Consider the following 17258-nt stretch of genomic DNA (forward strand, 5'->3'; position numbering starts at 1 on the left):
ATACAGTGTCAATCTGTTCAATCCAGGTCAAGTCACTATCTAGTCACGGACCAAGAAATCTTGTGCATCGCTCCGGGTCCAATTTTGCGTTCCCGTCAAGCCTTAAATGTATCGACATTATTTCACCCATTTTGAATTCGTACTTTATTGTGATAGTGTTATCAGTATTGAAGAGAAGCTAATTAGCCCGGCACAATTCCCTGAATGTCGCAATGAGGGTTCGCGTTAAGAATTTTCCATTATCTTTGACGAATTTGTGCCCCCTTTAAAAAAAAGTCTGACAATCTCTGAAAATTGTGTTAATTTTTTTGCGCCACCTTATCGCTACTGGATGATTTTTGGGGTCTTTCCTGAATTATTTTTTATTGACTTTAACCGATGACACCGCAAACAATCCCTCCGAAGTACCACAACACTAAAAAGAAATCTCGCTCTTTTTATTCGAAACGGTCCACTTTCTAAACAGTGTAACTGCTCCACTTTAAAACGGGCTGACCCTGGGGAGGTCCCAAACTTTATTCGGTCGAATTTTAAGCAAAAAGGAAATTGCATGGAGATCCGCCTTGTATTTCCATTGCAGTTTATTAAGCAGATCACCCTTTCGAGGGCAATTTTTTTAACGCCGAGTGATGAATAAAGATTTCGAATTACCGCTGGCTCCAACCTTCGCGGCGATTTATATCCCACCACTGAGGAATTAGGTGGGAGATTTAAATTGGATGCCTCCATTGGAAACTCTGGTTTAGCAAGAACTGTTCTTTATTTTGAAGTCCTGAAGACTGTTAAGTTACCTTGTTAGGGTTTGGTAATTTGTATAGTTCTTTTTTCTTGCAATTTAACAGCCAAAATCTCATTTAAACATATATGCTCTCGCATGGAACTTAAGTGCAGTAATCCGTGTACTTTTAAGATGTCGTTAATTCTCAACTGTCCGATAATGGCATTACTGGCTCGGTTTGTGGCGTCCTGTGCACATTGTGCAAACCATAAATCTGGTCTTTATGTTTACGTTGCAGAAAAAGGCTTTAATCTGCCCACATTTCCCTTATGCTGATGTTATATCGCTCCCTAAAACGTCATATTTTTATCCGGGACCTCGGGTATACAAATTTTGTCCGCTTCTAAAACCCACTTTGTAACGAATATATTTTACGTTTACGGCGCATTTTACGACTAGCGTTTCCTTTAGGTTTTTCGATTGTTGGTGCCATCAGCGAAAAGTTTTTAATGGTTGCCAATAAGTCTCATACAGGGTGTCCGTTTCTGGAGCCCCAACTTGGAGATCTCGGAAACTATACAAGATACGAGGTCTGTTAAGTTGGAGCGAAGTTGTGCGATTTGAAGTTCGAGAATGTGTCGTTTTAAAATTTGAAAAATTCCGATTATTCGGAAGTACTTGAAAAAAAAAATGAAATTTTGAAAAACGTTTGTATTTTTTCCTCAGCTTAGTTCGCAAAGCAATTCAAAATTATTGACACTTCTTCAAGGAAATTTTTCCTTTTCAACAACATGGCTATCTCATATTTGAAATCCGGCGTTTCGATTTACAGCAATCATCATCAACTTGGTTTTTTCTTATAGACGCCATCTTGAATTTAGCTTTTCCTTCTTATTTCGATGACGTATCACATGTCAAGGTTCAGTTTGCAGTTTGGTGAAAATTTAAAAATTCTCAAGAATGATAATCTAATGGACACAGATCTGGTGAATTTGCAGGCCAATGTATGTCTAATTTTTGTGTTTTTCATTTTTTTTCAATTAAAAAAGGTGTTTTGTTAATAAATTCATTGTGTCTTTGTAAATGTAGGTGATGATGAGCGGAAAGCAATTTAACTGTGAAAAATATCTTGTTAAACAAAAAAGGATTTTTTATATGTGCGCCAAAATGCAAGATTAAGATTAACATATGATACATCACCGTAGCCAGAAGAAAAACTAAATTTAAAAATGAGAAAGTCCCAGATATCACACGTAGATGAAACAAAGTTGATGATTCTTGTCGAAAATCGAAACATCGGATTACAAATATCACATCGACACATTGTAAAAGAGAAAAAGTGGTAGTGATAAAGCATCAATGAATTTGAATTATCTTTCCAAATAAACTGAAGACAAATTACAAGCATTTTTTCCAAAATTTCAATTATCGCTAAAGGATATTTCTAAAGCTAGATGAATGTCCTCTCGTACTCCTAAAGGATAATCAGCCAACTAAATTTAATCGCGAGAATAAGCTTAGAGTAATCAGCAGCGAAACAAAGCTTTGGCGAGTTCCATGCATTCAGCACGGTTCAAGACTTTCGTGCTGCACGATCCAGATATTCCAAATACTATCCCAACAAACTAATACCGGATTAATTTCCCATATATGTCTAGAATCCGAGATTTATGCGGAAATTGAATAAACACAGTTGGATTTGAGCCCAGTACAAACAATGCTAACGAACCCCCTACGTTATTGTTGGCGGATATCATCATGACCAGTGGCAAAAAATCATTGTTTGCAATTCGAATACTAGGGCATGTTCCCGGTTGCAAAAATCATTTCGAAATATAATTATTGTCCTGCCAGTTGTTTATTTTTTCAGACCAGAATGGCACGGGGTAAAATGTTAATTGCTGACCAATGATCTGCATATCAAACGAGGCCGAACTTCAGGAAAACAAGCAAAATTTCCTTGCGCAGATGGCTCCACGCTTAAGAAATATTCATTTTCATTGAGAGTGTCGCCGATCTAGAAAACGAGGATGTAGCATCGTTTTTGTCGGCCCTTCCCGGCAAATTCGGCAATAATCCATGGCGGCGAAAACGGTGGAGGTGACGCTACAATAACATCTTAAGACATGTATAAGCACATTCGCCGCAGCGAGACGCATTAAGAATTAAAGTACTAATACAGGGTGGTAGCTCTCTAAAAGAACTAATTTCGCTGGAATTGTTTGCTACATTCAGCCCTCCTGGATCATTGGCGCGTGAGCTGTCCGTTGCCTGCATCGTTTCAATTTGGATTGTTTTGATAGAAAAGAAACCTATTTCCTAACTAGATGAAAGAAAACTGATTTGGGTGTCACGGGTTCGATTTTTGAGAAATGTCAAAAACCGTCAAATATCGTCACAGTCCGCTAAGATATAGAAGGTTTTGCGACTTTTGATAATTTTGAAAATTGCCAATAACTTTTTTATTTATTAAAATATTGGAATTACGTAAGAACATTATTATAGCACTTTTCCAAGAGGGATCTAATGGAATGCTCAAATGTTTTCTGTTGTTCGCCGTTTTCCTACAAATTGCTACAAGTTCATTTTTTCAAATATAGATCATACGTAGCCGTGGCTTAACGAAATAGACAATTTCAACTATATATAACTTTAATATTCATTATTGAAAATGACGGAAATACAATGTATTAATTTTTTTGACATAAGTCGCCTAAGAAAATTGCTGTCAAAACAATGAATCAGCTATTCAAATCTTTGTGTTTACAATCACTACTGTTTTTCTAAAGCTTACGTTGAATTTTCTCTCGATATTTTGATTCTTAGTATTTGGTACTTAGTTGGAATGTCTGAGAATTTTGAAAAATATGACATGTTAAAATGTTATATATATTTAGTATATGTATTGTTATATATGGCTTTTGACAGCAATTTTCAAAGCTAAGTTATGTCAAAACAATTAATACGTTGTATTTCCGCCATTTTCGGTAATAAATATTAAAGTCATATATATTGTTGCAAAAGGTTTAAAATGATCCATTTTGTTAAGCCATGACCACGTATTATTTATATTTGAAAAATGAACTTGTAGCAATTCGTAGTGTTAAGGCTCTTTCGATAAACGAAACCACGAAACCAACATTGCGATTCAGTTAAACTGGACCGTATTAATTTTCACTTATTTTAATAATGACAAAAATGTTGGTCTGAGTGTGAAGCGGGAGTTTGCTTAGTTGGGCAGATTACGAACTATCTTTACGATCACACATCTAGAAGGAGCGCTAGTCAAAAAGAGCCATATCATCCCTTAAATATTGAACCTGAAGAGCTCCCATCAGGGGCGCACCTCCACCAGGAGCCCTTACGGGCTCTGGCCGTGCCTGATATCATAAATCGCAGCCATCAGGTGAAATCCTATACAAGTCGTTTTTATTGGAGTATTGAAGACCCGGCGAATTGCAAATCGCGGCAGTAATCCAATTTAGAAAGCTTTTTTTGACAAGTAGCGTATTTCCCAGCCATAAAGAGCCCTTCGATATGGCCTGATGAGTACGGTTGTCTGGCACCCAGATGGAATCCTCTAAATAAGTATCGATGTACATGGGCGGAATCTGAGGGATGAAAGTACGAATAAATGAATTAAGCAAATTACACCGAAAACAACAACATAAAGTCCTTAACATGTAGGAAAACGGTGAATAGCAGGGAAAATTTGAGCTCTCCATTAGATTCCTCTCAAAAAAGTGCCATAATGATGTTTTCACGCAGTTCCAATATTTCAATAAGTAAGAAAGTTGGCGATTTTCAAAATCGAAAAATCCTCTATATCTTAGTGGGCTGTGACGATGTCGGGAAACAGTTTTTGACATTAAATATTTCTCAAAAATCTAGCCTGCGATGCCCAAATCAGTTCTCTTTTGTCTCTTCAGGAAGTAGATTTTTCCCGTCAAAACACTCCGAATTGAAACACCCTGTACATATCAACGTGTTGACGTGCGATCTTTAAAATTCCACACATCTGACAAAACAAAACTGGGACACTTTGGCCTACCATTTTAATTCGTTTCAACTTGAAAACTTCTAATTTGCCCCACGTTAGACCCCATTTGGGCCCTACGCTCGCCTTCGGCTATCAGATGAAAACAGCGGGGCTATTCCATAATGTCGCATACTTTCAGGTTGATTTAACCTAAACGTTAGAACCTGATAAAGGGATCGGTGGCAGAAAGCAAGGGTAGAATACACAATGGCTCAATCTGCATTCGCCCTTATCAGTATTGGTCACATGTCTGATTCAATTAGACCTTCGTTCTAGAATTAAAGAGCTCAGCAACCTTCGGCAGGAGCGTGCGCGCATGCTTTTCATAAGTAATTCAGTTGAAGTATTGTAGATCAAACGCACGGGGTAAACTTGCAAGAGCCCTAAACTAGAAACTATTAGCGGCACTCGATAATAGCAGGAACTATTCATTTGGCAGTTAATCGAAATCCGAATCGCTCAGATGGGTAACGCAATTTCATAGTACTTAATTTAGTTCCTAACACGATTCTGCTGATAGGAAATATTCAACGTCAAAGGTACTTAATTTACCTTTGGCCCATAACTAGGCGGGACGGAAATGAACGTAAAACGAAGTTTTAAGAGCAAAAAAGCATTGGAATGAGCAAGCAACCAAGGCAACCGGTCTGTGTTACACCTAGGGCCACACAGCATGGAGTTCGTAATTATTTACACTGTGGGTTGCATGAATAATTGCAACGAGCATTTTCCCTTTTGGGTTATTTATGTCTTATAAAACGTGTTCAGGATAAGAGCTTGACCGCAGCTCCGTGTAGTTTCGTTCTCGAGCTTCTAATTTATTGCCAGTAGAAAGAGCTTCAAGGGAATGGGGCAATGTCCAGTTTGGGTATTGACACCCAGAGTAATCGAAGGAGAAAGGGTCACTTTAGGATTTTGTTTCGGAGCGTTCATGGATAAAAATACTTTAGGATTACCAGTATTATCTCACAACTCGAATGAATTTGTAGTAAAAATAGCCGTTTGTATTATTGAAAAACTAGCTCAGCACGAGGTTTGTACGCGACACTGGGAAAAATGTGGATTCGGTGCTATCAGAATTAAAAAAAACAACATGAATTTACGAATTTTTGCATTCCATTCGTTTTTCCCCCTTGATTTGTAATAATCCTCAAGGATTTCAGTCTTCAATTCTAGTCTTTGATCAATAACTTGATTACCCGTCTTTGGTTTTGCATCATTCGCGGTTTCTTACATTTTGACTTCTTCGTTTTTGACTCTCTTTGCAAGGCAATAATTTTCATTTTTTCCGCCTTAGTCTTTCTAATCAAACATATTTTAAAATCTGATCTCTGCCTGTCCAACATCATCCTTTATACCTTATTTTCTACTTATTTGTTTTACTTGTGTTTTTTACACTTTTTTAATTTCTTTTTTTAATTTTGCTAATATCTTCTTTTAGTCGCATTCCCATTCTTTTTTTTCTATTCCATCATATACTAATGTTACTATTTCCCAAAATAATGGCCCATTTCTTTCTATTTCTCTCTCTCTCTCTCTCTCCATCTCTCTCCCTTTCTCTCTTTCTCTCTCTCCCTCTCCCTTTCTCTTCTTCCCTCTCTCTCTCCCTCTCTCCCTTCCTCTCTCCCCCCCCTCTCTCCCTCCCTCTCTTTCTCTTTCTAAATTCTACTTAAATTCTACTAAATTCTACTTGAAATGAACATAACACTCCCGAAAGCCAAATTATTAATGTGCTGTGCACTTTAACAACACGCTAATTTTCGCAGAAACGGAAATGCTCTGCAGTTATTTCTGGGTCTTCATGGATATTGTCCTCCTGGTGAAGGAGTCAGTGCACTGATTTGTCGATGCCACAGGCCAAATCGTTGATCATTAGTCGCTGAGTTTAACGCAAACACAGAAAAGGTCTAGCTAACTCGAAAACTGAGATTTGTCATTGGTCCGTTTTCACTCTCGGTAAAATCAGCACTTCAATATTGGCCCTTAAAAAGCATTAATTGAGGTAGTTTCCTCGTCCAACCGTTAGGTCAATCGGATGTTTCTTGTTCGTTTTAATCAATGAAAATACGATTCAAGTTTTCAGTCCTGGTCTTAACAATCAGTCCTGTGTGGCTTGTGTTCGGTTGTAATCCGCACAGTTTGAGTTTGATTTGGCCCTGTTGACTCGACCTATTTGTATATCGAATTATACGGTCTAAGCATTGCAATTTGCCTGTGCTCGAACATCCCGCATCCCTGTAATAATGCAAATTGCCCTGTTCGTTTTTGGGGTTGTTCGTTTTTGCAAACGCAGAAAATTAGTGGCGGTGCCAGACTTTTTTCCTCTTCCACCTTCGGGATCGCTCAGACGTGATCGTTAAGTTGAGGAATTGTTGGTAAACTTCCGTCTATGCACAGACATTATTTTGCGAGGATAATAAATGCGCGAGAACGCTTCTCGACAGTACAATTCTCCGCACCTCTAAATAAAAAGAAAATTACCTCCATTTTATACACATCGTGCCGTTTCATTAATTTACTGGTTGTAGGGTGAGTCGGAGCACTTTCTGGATAACCTCCAGTTTCAGCGCGTAAATGTACGATTAATTATCGGCTCAAGTACTCGGGCATATCCTCAGACTGAGCTGAAAAATGGATCGAATTATAATTCCAGTTGAATAATATGGAAAACGGTGCTTGTTTCCGCATTAATCTCCGTCCGACAACGACGTGTTTCGGTTCTGGATCGACGAAAGCCATATTAATTTATCCAGTGAACCGAGCGGATGGTTTTAAGAGAGTCGGAGACGAGCTCTCTGTTTTTTGCCATCTAGTCGTCCCAAATTTAGCGGATTATATTCTCCAATCCCCGCTCAATGGCGTCCAATATGCCCTCATGGACCATTGACCTCGTAATCATTTTTCACTTACGTGCTGGTGTTTTCGATGGTTTGCGGAAGGATATTGGTTAGCAAGAAAGGGAGAGTTTATGCGGTTGGGGAACGGAGAATGCCAGTAATCAAAGAACAATCGCTGGCTTTTATGTATCTGGAAGAAATGAGAAACTGCATCGTATTCCCCCCCGTTGGGCAATTTGGAGGGGAGCGCTCACTCTAAAATCGGCCTGGAACATTTGAATCTGGCAGGTGACGCCATTGAGTAAACATACAGTGGATCGAGAAAGATATACAGGGCGACACAAAAACTGGATATTCAAACTGTTTTAATTATTTTAAATAGCATTTATGCCGCATATGGAGTTTGGAAGCAAATCTAAACATATCTCAAATAAATTTTACCCCCCCGCCCCTTAATTTTTAATTCATTTTAACTTTTAAATCAGTCAAAAGCAGCATTTACGTAGGACAAAAAATGCTATCTTTCGGCGTCTGTTTATTTTTCTAAATGTTGTTTACGTCCCCGGTAGGGCAAAATGGGCGATTTTTCAAAATTGCAACGTGAGTCAAGTGACACCTCAAATTGAAGGTATTTGAAAACCACATTTAACGGTGTAATGCGATTTAAAATCAATCAATTACTATTAAAAAAAAAACACCTATACATATATAGGAAAAAATAAATATCGTACAATACAACCGAGTCTTCGGTTACTTTTGTAAAACGTCGAAGGAGCTATTTGTATCGTCATAGGACTATCTACGTTATCCTGTGGTCATCTGCATTTCATCCCATCTTATCCCATTGTATTATCCAGTGTAAAGTCGCCTGCTGCGTTGAGCCAGTGGAGACCATTAGGACTACAAGATAAAACCGGCCTCAACTATTGAAACCACATCGTTCTTCTTCATAATTTTCTGTGAGCAGTTGCAAGTCTGATCATTGTAAATTAGTTCTTTAGTGCAATAAAAATTGTTTTTTAGTGCAATAAAAAGGTCAAATTACAGAAGTTTGCGAATCTATTAATCTACAAACCTTCGTTAATGTAGGGCAGGAATTTGTTGAGAGATTATATTTTTGTCAGAGACATGATATATATATGATTTCCTCTATTATGTTTTTGAACGCCACCCACTTTACCTTACACTCCATGAGTTCTCTGCGTCTTATTTTACTCTTTCATTCAGGCTCTCTCACGCACACACCAACAGAGTTTGCTCTGGAGTGTCTCCAACTCTCTCTTGGCAGAACCAACAGTGACTCTCATTTTCCATCCCTATTTCGCACAGATATTTACTGAAGACTTCATGTCCAGTAAATATTTGTGTCGGTGCAAAATTGAATCGCACCCATTCTGTCTTGTACCTTGTACCATCTATTCATGCTTGGCTCTACGACACTTGTCCATCCTTCGCATCGCCCCGTAGTTTCTCTATTCTTTCAGCATTCTCTTCTTGACATACAACTCACTCTCGTTCCCTTTTTCCCAAACTATCTTCTCGCATTCACTTCCAGCCTAATTGGCGGAATCTTGCCTAGCACCAGCCCACGGTCCTTTTCCATCGTCCTATAACAACTTATTATCCCTATCGCCAATGGACGATTTGGTCGTTCCAGTCTCACTTTTTATTCTCCAGAATTTCCTGCTATATTGGTGTAGCATGCAGCATGGCAAAGGAAATCGCCAGACTAAAACTCATCTTACTATAACTCATCTCCGGCATGATTCCAGATAGAGCCCCAGCTACTTGTCTACGTAGTTTGCGCATATGTTCAGCAAAACTCATGCCCCTACCAAACCATATTCCGAGGAAGTTCTTAGGCTTCTAATTCTCTTTCTGCTTACCAGCATCACCATCTCCGTTTTCTTTGTAGCCATGCCGAGTCTCTTTTCCTTAAACATCCACCATCGCATCCGTTGTTCCCAGTTCCAGGATTCCCTTGACCTCGACGCAAATTATCAGGGTCGGCTCATCTGCGTACGCCACTGGACTAACGACATTCAAAAAGTGCGGTAGTCGTTTGTAGAATGAGTTCCACAGGATTGGTGCCAGGAGAGACCCTTTTTTTTAACGAGGATTAGGGGAATCTGTTTTTCCAGACTTCGTGAACTTGGCATATAGTGCTTTAAATTGTTCACTTTGTGTCGGGTTAATTTTCCAATCCAAAAATAATCGACTGAATAGACCCCTTTTTCCCAGAGAAACATCCGGAACCGTCAACACGAGGGCATTACTTCAGATTTGTATTTACTGTATGTTTAAACATTCATAGGATTGATTCATAGGTTTCTTTAGTTCTTAAAATTAAACGAAACATCTGGATTAATCAGTGATTTTTCGATACCAATAACAAATTGGAAATATTTTCTTTACTTAGTAATTTGGCGTTCTGCAAGGGTTCCCTTGTTGGTCCATTTTTTGTAGATAAAAATAGCATGTTCTGGTGTATCCTTTTCTTCGCCGCTGAGTCAACATTTTAGGCTATCTTGTTTACCAATTCTGTATAAATATTTAGTAAAAATGCCATGTCCCGTTAACACTTGCGTAGTATAGTAATCGATGTTGCTTCATTTTCTGCAGATCCACGTCTTTACGTCTTTAATTGTTGTATTATTTCTATCGAATAAATGTAAATTTATTCACTCTTCAATTCTCAATTTTATTGGAGTAATATTTGTTATTGATGAAACACTCTCTGGAGGAACAGTCCTATAAGCTGAAGTAATTCTTATTGTTATTAATCTAGTAATTTTTTCGAGCTTTTTTCTGTAGAATTCGCATTATAGTACTTCAAACTAAATAGGTGCTGCATATGTCGGAATGAAGTTAACGGCTGAAGTGATAAGTTTCTTTTTTAACTATTAGGACTGATAACGTCTCTCATTAATCTCGAGCGACCCCCGAGACAACCTGAACTAACCCGTGCTAACTCGAAAAAAGAAGCTTTCTTAGATTCAATATTCGGGTCACCCTCAAATCGATTCCTACCCATTTTATTCTCTCTGCGAGCTCCATCTCCGAGGACGAGAATTTTTGATACTTTTGACTAATAGATAAATATCTATGCAAATCTGTGCCCCTCTGACCCCTGCACGCCCCAAGATGTGCGCTAGATCTTCTAATTCTATGGAAAAATTGTTGAATGGGAATCTCTCAAATGGATTTAAACAAAAAGTGGATATTTCAATGAGAAAACCATTAATACGTAGACAATAATAACCAGGTGATAGCCCTATTTTGCATACACTGAGCCTTCAATTTATATTTGCTAATGCGATTTATAAATGGAATATTGTAATTAACCGAGGGCTTTAAATTATACATTTAAATTTGCACAATTGCATCAAAACGGTGAATTTTGCGGATTTCATGTTGGTACATTTATGCCGATATCGAATACCTGCTGCCTGTTGTAAGAATATTTTAATGTGTATTGTTAGGGATCTAATAGTAATTATTAATTATGCGTACATGGATGCTAATGAAGAGGAGATTACACAGGCACCAGGGGTAGCATTAATGTGCACTATTGTTAAGCTTAGAGACGGGTGATTGTTTTATGTGACGGGGTCGATTACACAGGGTGGTTCAGTTTATGCCAGCAGAGCTCTAACTAAGAGCCTCGCTCTGAGTGAAATACGTCGGACAACCCCTAGTTTTTGAAATATAGAGTGCCAAAGCTTACGTGTTTTTCACGTATTCTCAATAGGGCTCCTAAAATTTTTGAGAAAATCATCCAGTTAAAAATGTACCGAGAAACTAAGCCCCATTGCTCCACCCACAACTGAATTAAATGGGGCTTAGTATGCGAATAAACGTTCGATTGAGCTGCTTCAAAAACGATAGGTGGTGGGCGAATAAACAGGGCCCACGCTGCATGCATTTAAAAATAAAATAATTGTACAAAGTCGCCTCCTCCGATATCCCCAAACCTGGAAAAGCGACGCAAAATAAGAAGTGTTCCTCGAGAGATCTTCAGCAGATTTATCCAGAACCTTCGAATCGGCCTAGAGGGAAAATATGGAGATGTTTTAGTTCATGCGACCGCGTTCTGTGCTATTTAAATGGAATATGCATACGAATTAAAATTTTAATAGTCATGCAAATGTAGTGCATATTTTTATTGCCGCAACGCATCAGAATTCTTTGATGATCACCTCTTCGTGATAAGTGGCCCTGTAAAGATTTCCTGTTTAATTGAAATCGCAGAGGCTTGAAGTTGAATTATAGCAGATCTCTAGTTAAATAAATTCCCCCTTAAACAGAAATTATTTGCCTCCGTACTTAACCAAATCATAAATTGAGATTCTGGGGAAACCATCTCTCCCGAGAGCCTTTGCCAACGAGAACTTGACTTAAAAATCCAGGTCATCAGGGATTGTCCTTAATCCCGGAATGAAAATACCGCTCTTTTAAAATAAAATCAAGCAATTTTTCAAGTTACCAAACCTCCCCGAAGATTCCGCTCTCTTCGGGAGACGAGCTATTCGTCACTTTCCTTTCGAATACCCCGACGGTTTCCTTTTTATGATTTCCCCATTAGGTTTAATTTGTATCTGTCTTATGACTCACTTCTCCAGAAATTTCCCTGATAATCCTGGAGGAATTTGGCCAGGATTCCCTTCGTTAGTTCGACAAGACGCCTTTTAGTGAAGCAAAGGGAATGCGGAGGTCTTTGAAAAGTCGACTTTCGGATTAAATTATCTGATAGCTTATCGGCTTTCGCGTCAATCGGACTTTACGGTAATGGGGTCATGTAATTGAGTTCTCTCTAATAGACCTAGATTTACAGCCTCACGTACCTTCTGAAGCGAATTTACGAGTGGGCCTGAATTATGAAACAAGACAACGTCTGTAGACAACTATCAGGTTGTTCGGAAAGTAATTTCGTTTTTTTATGTGAAAATGAATGACAGTTTTCGTATAATAAACAAATGCTTTATTAAATTATATATTGGCCGTTCTGGTCCAACACCTTTTGCCATCTTTCTGGTAGTAGCATAATTCCACGCTCATAAAATTTTTTGTCTTTGCTGGCAAAAAACTGATCGAGGTGGTTTTTGACCTCATCATTTGAGATGAAAGTTTTACCGTCTAAAAAATTTTGGAGTGACCGGAACAAATAATAATCCGATGGTGCCAGGTCTGGAGAATATGGTGGGTGTGGCATTGTGTCCCATTCAAGCTGTAAAAGCTTTTGGCGAGTGACCAAACTTGTGTGAGGTCTCGCGTTGTCTTGGTGAAACACTACACCTTTTCTGTTGATTAGTTCGGGTCTTTTCTGTTGAAGTGCATCCTTCAGTTTGTCCAGCTGCTGGCAGTAGACTTCCGAATTAATCGTTGTGTTATCCGGTAAAAGCTCAAAAAAAACGATTCCTTTAAAATCCCACCAAACAGACAGCATCACCTTTTTTTGGTGAATATCGGCTTTGGAAATGGTTTGAGTCGATTCATCTTTTTTGCTCCATGACCTCTTGCGTTTGACGTTGTTGTATACAACCCATTTTTCGTCCCCAGTAATGATGCGCTTCAAAAACGGATCATTTTTGTCACGTTTGAGAAGCGAATCGCAGACGTCAATGCGGCGACACAGATTTCTCTCTGTGAGAACATGGGGAACCCATATATCGAGCTTCGAGGATAATCCCAGGCCTTTCAAGTGGTCATAAACTGTTGAATTCGATAAATTTAACTTCAATCCGATCTCACGTGTTGTTATTCGACGGTTCGCATCAACTAATGCCTTTATGGCGTCTTTATCAGCTTCAACCGGCTTTCCCGAACGTGGTGCATCTTCGACATCAAAATTGCCAGATCGAAATTTAGAGAACCAGTTCTGACACTGGCGTACTGTCAACACACCTTCTCCATACACATCGGTCAATTTCTTTCTGGCTTGAACAGCATTTTTACCCTTTCTGTAGTAAAACAGTAGGATATGTCGAAAATGCTGCTTATCGCTCTCCATATTTAAAAGGGCACCAACCAAAAACTACTGCGTAGAATTAATTGAAATGTTTCACACACAAGCCTTGTTATATGAGCTCTCAAAGCATATAAAAATTATATGGCTTAAGTGTGAGGTTAAGTGCAAAAAAATACCATTAAATCCTCTGTCGGGAAAAAACGAAATTACTTTCCGAACAACCTAATAGAAGGCTTCATTTTACAGTACGAAAGAACTAGTTATTAATGTAACCCTTATCTAGGAATATAAAAGAGCTTTTACAATTTCGTTTATGTGGGGTAGTAGAATGCATCAAAGCGATTCCTTTGAGCTATTTTTTAAGGCGATTGCTCCATGTGTTCCCGAGATATCAGCGTGCGAAATTTGAAAACGGGCAAAAAAATAGGCCCTTTGGAAATTTTCAAACAAATTTTGGAATTTATGATGTGCCATTTTTAGTTTAATAGAGCGATATGGATCCTATATTGATCCTGGATACCTAATTGAAGTTCTGAAAACTTCGAAAACCATTATAGGGAACTCCCTTTTATAACACCTTGAAAATCTCAAAAAATATCTTCTAATGTGGGAAAATAAAAGACATTTCTGCAAATCCGTTTGTGCAGAGTCGTAGAGATGATTAATTGATTATAATGATTAATTTGAATAACCACCCGGTAAATAATTTACAGGGTGCTGCGTTAGAAAAATCGAAATTTCTACTGCAGGTAGAATCCCTTTTTTAAAATACACAAATTAGTTATTTTCAACTTTTTAAATTATTTTAAAGTAACTACAAAGACAGGTGTTCAGTTTTAATTAGAACACCTTGTACAGACATCTGAGTCCCTAAAAAATAATATTAAGGGCGCCGAAAGGTTGATCTGGGGAAAAAATTAAATTTTCATATTTGATTTCAGTTAATATCTCAAAAAATTAAGCAGCTATGAAAACCAACGGAAACTGAAATAGTTCAAGACTTTGTTGAATTTTATTTAGGAAAATAATTTCGATTTAGTTTCAATTGAAAGCAACTTCTTCAATTCAAACTAAGTCATCCTGAGTTTTAACTCGGAAGTTAGCAGCACTAGGGTCGTACAACAATTTAAAACCAGGTAATTTCGTAGTTCTCTAAAGGATGTCAACAGGATAATACTCTTGACCGACTAGTTAGATTAGAACAGACCCTAAAAAATCTGAGAGAGACTAAAACATAAATTAGAGAATCTGAAGGAGACTAGAGCAGGATCTAGCGAAGCTGAAAGAGACAAAAGCATAATCTGGAGAATCTCAGAGAGACTAGAACATAGTCTAGAGAATTTGAGAGAGGCGACAGCATAAATTAGATAATCTGAGAGAGACTAAAACATAAATTAGAGAATCTGAGGGACAGGAGAACGTACTTTAAAGAATCTGAAAAAGACAAGAGCATAGACTAGACAATCTACCAAGGAGGGACTTTTTTCTCTTTCATGGCCCAATTCAACAATATCAATCAAATAATGAAAATTGTCGAGAGCGGGCTTACAACTTTTTCCCCACTTCCCAAGATCGGAAATTCAAGATTCCATGGTGTGAAGAATATCGCCAATGAAAGAAACCACTTAATAAGGACATCCACTAATGATAATTAATTTTCACTCTTTCAAACAGAGAAGGAATAACGATTTTCCTCCTGAGTAGCTGATATAAGTGTTTGTCACGTCTCCTTTTCACACGTAATAGTTTTAGCGGATAAAAACCTTTTTGCTCCCGAGAAGTTCCTAAACTTCCAGAAACTACTTCAACTCGGTTAGAAAATATTTGAAAAAGTGCTCTCCAGAAGATTTTAATCTGTTTTTGCTAGAGGATATGGAAGAGACTCTTAAAGGATATTAATTGAACTTTCAGTTATCAAAGACTCAAAGAGCGTTCACATTAAAGTTTCATTTATTTCTTTTTAATGCCCGTTTGATATGCATTTTGTTTGAGTATTTTTCAAATCGGCTTTGAAAAAGCCAATCTGAATATTTGATGATTTCCCAAGATTCCTCTGCTAATTAGGCCTTAAAAACCCATTGAAATTTAATATTTAACTGCGACAAAGAAACATAAAAGTAGACGATAATGAGCATTGCGCTAAGTTCGAAAATTAGGCTAATTACCTTAATTATCTCCTCACCTTCAAGTCGTTACACTAGAAGGGCCTTTGAGGGTAAATTTGGAATGAAATTCCCCCTTTGCTTTAATGGCTCTGGGTCTTAAGCGTTAAGAAGTCTCTGGTGCTGGAACTTTTTTGCCCATATAACGCAACTACAAAAGAAAACCCTGCACACTTATATTTTATGGGAGTAGACCCATTAGCATCGCAAGCGAGGCTGCAAACTTGACACAATATTTGAGTAGATAGGAAATTCCCGGCACGAGGAAGGCTGACACAGGGAAGATGTATTAGCAAAGTGCTCTCATATTAAAACTCTAATAATGCGAGACACATTATGGTGTACATTGTTACGCCTAAGCCGCTGTAACGAATGGCTAATGGAGCAAAACACTTTCTCGCTTATGGGAAATTAATAATGCTTGACGACAGCTAGTGGGTGTGGTCGGTATCTTTGCTTAATGATCCTGTTTTGTTTCAGACTGTCTAGCGAATTTACCCCCGAGCTTCACCAAAGACATGAACAACTTGGTGGTCCTCGAGAGTACCCCAGTGGGGACGGAAATCTATAAGCTAGAAGGCACTGATCCGGAGGGGAGCGCCCTGAGGTACGACCTGACCGGAACTGATGTGCTTAATGTGGACCATGAGACCGGGGTTGTAACTATAGTGAAACCTTTAGATTATGAGGTGAGCCGTTTCCTCCCTCGGGTCCCTTAAAAGTCAATTCAACTTTTAATTTCAGGCAAACACCACCCTGAAGTTGGAGCTGAGCGTTGAAGATCAGGTGAAGGGAGGAGGGAGGAATAATATAGTCACGCAGACAGTGACTGTTATAATTTTAGACGAAAATGATAATCCCCCCGAGTTCCTCGATGTAAGACACCCAAATTTACCTGGATTAATTAATAAACACATGTCAACATTTAGAGCCCTTACGAGATAAACGTGAATGAAGACACTGCTCCGGGAACCTCCATCCTAGCCCCAATATCAGTTGTGGATAGCGACACTGTGGGGGAAAATATCGAGGTTTCTTGCATTAACAGCATCAACTCGGTTGACGCCTGCGACATATTCAAAATTCAAGCGATTAATTCCAGCGGGTACTCTTATAAAGGGGCGATAGTACTTGAGAGAAAGCTGAATTATACCATTCAAGACAAGTACGAGTTCACGTTGAAAGCTACAGTAAGTAGAGTTCTTATAAAATCCAGTAATTTCGCTCTTGAGTTTGCAGAGTCGTTATTGAAATCTTAATTTTTGTATTATTGTTATTTTCAAAGCAAACTTGAATTTCTTTACGTCCTTCGAGAATCCCAATAGTGCCGCCCGTGAGTTGACAGAAGAATAATTTAATTGCGACTTTTAGAAAAACTCCTCAACTGTTAAGTACTTCACAATACATCTACGTATCGTGTGTTTTATAATGATTATAAAATTCCTAGGAATTTGGAAATTATCGTACCTTAGGTACCTCGACTCTCTTGAAAGCCCCGACTGTTCCGCCCATGAGCTTGAAGTAAAAAATTATT

At 38.3% G+C, this 17258-nt stretch overlaps 1 protein-coding gene across 3 annotated transcripts in view; it reads left to right on the top strand.

Moving 5' to 3' along the window:
* Cad87A (cadherin-87A) overlaps nucleotides 1-17258 on the top strand; it is an 85200-nt gene that overhangs the window by 56379 nt on the left and 11563 nt on the right. For all 3 annotated transcript variants that reach the window (XR_010752823.1, XM_066403254.1, XM_066403253.1), the window contains exons 3-5: nucleotides 16205-16413; nucleotides 16469-16600; nucleotides 16654-16914. Coding sequence is in view for 2 of the 3 variants with exons in the window: in XM_066403254.1 (XP_066259351.1) it covers nucleotides 16205-16413; nucleotides 16469-16600; nucleotides 16654-16914 (602 nt within the window). In the remaining variant the exon portion in view is untranslated. The remainder of the gene's footprint in view (nucleotides 1-16204; nucleotides 16414-16468; nucleotides 16601-16653; nucleotides 16915-17258) is intronic.

The sequence above is a fragment of the Euwallacea similis genome, chromosome 28, assembly GCF_039881205.1.
Source record: "Euwallacea similis isolate ESF13 chromosome 28, ESF131.1, whole genome shotgun sequence".
Taxonomy (NCBI): Eukaryota; Metazoa; Arthropoda; class Insecta; order Coleoptera; family Curculionidae; genus Euwallacea; species Euwallacea similis.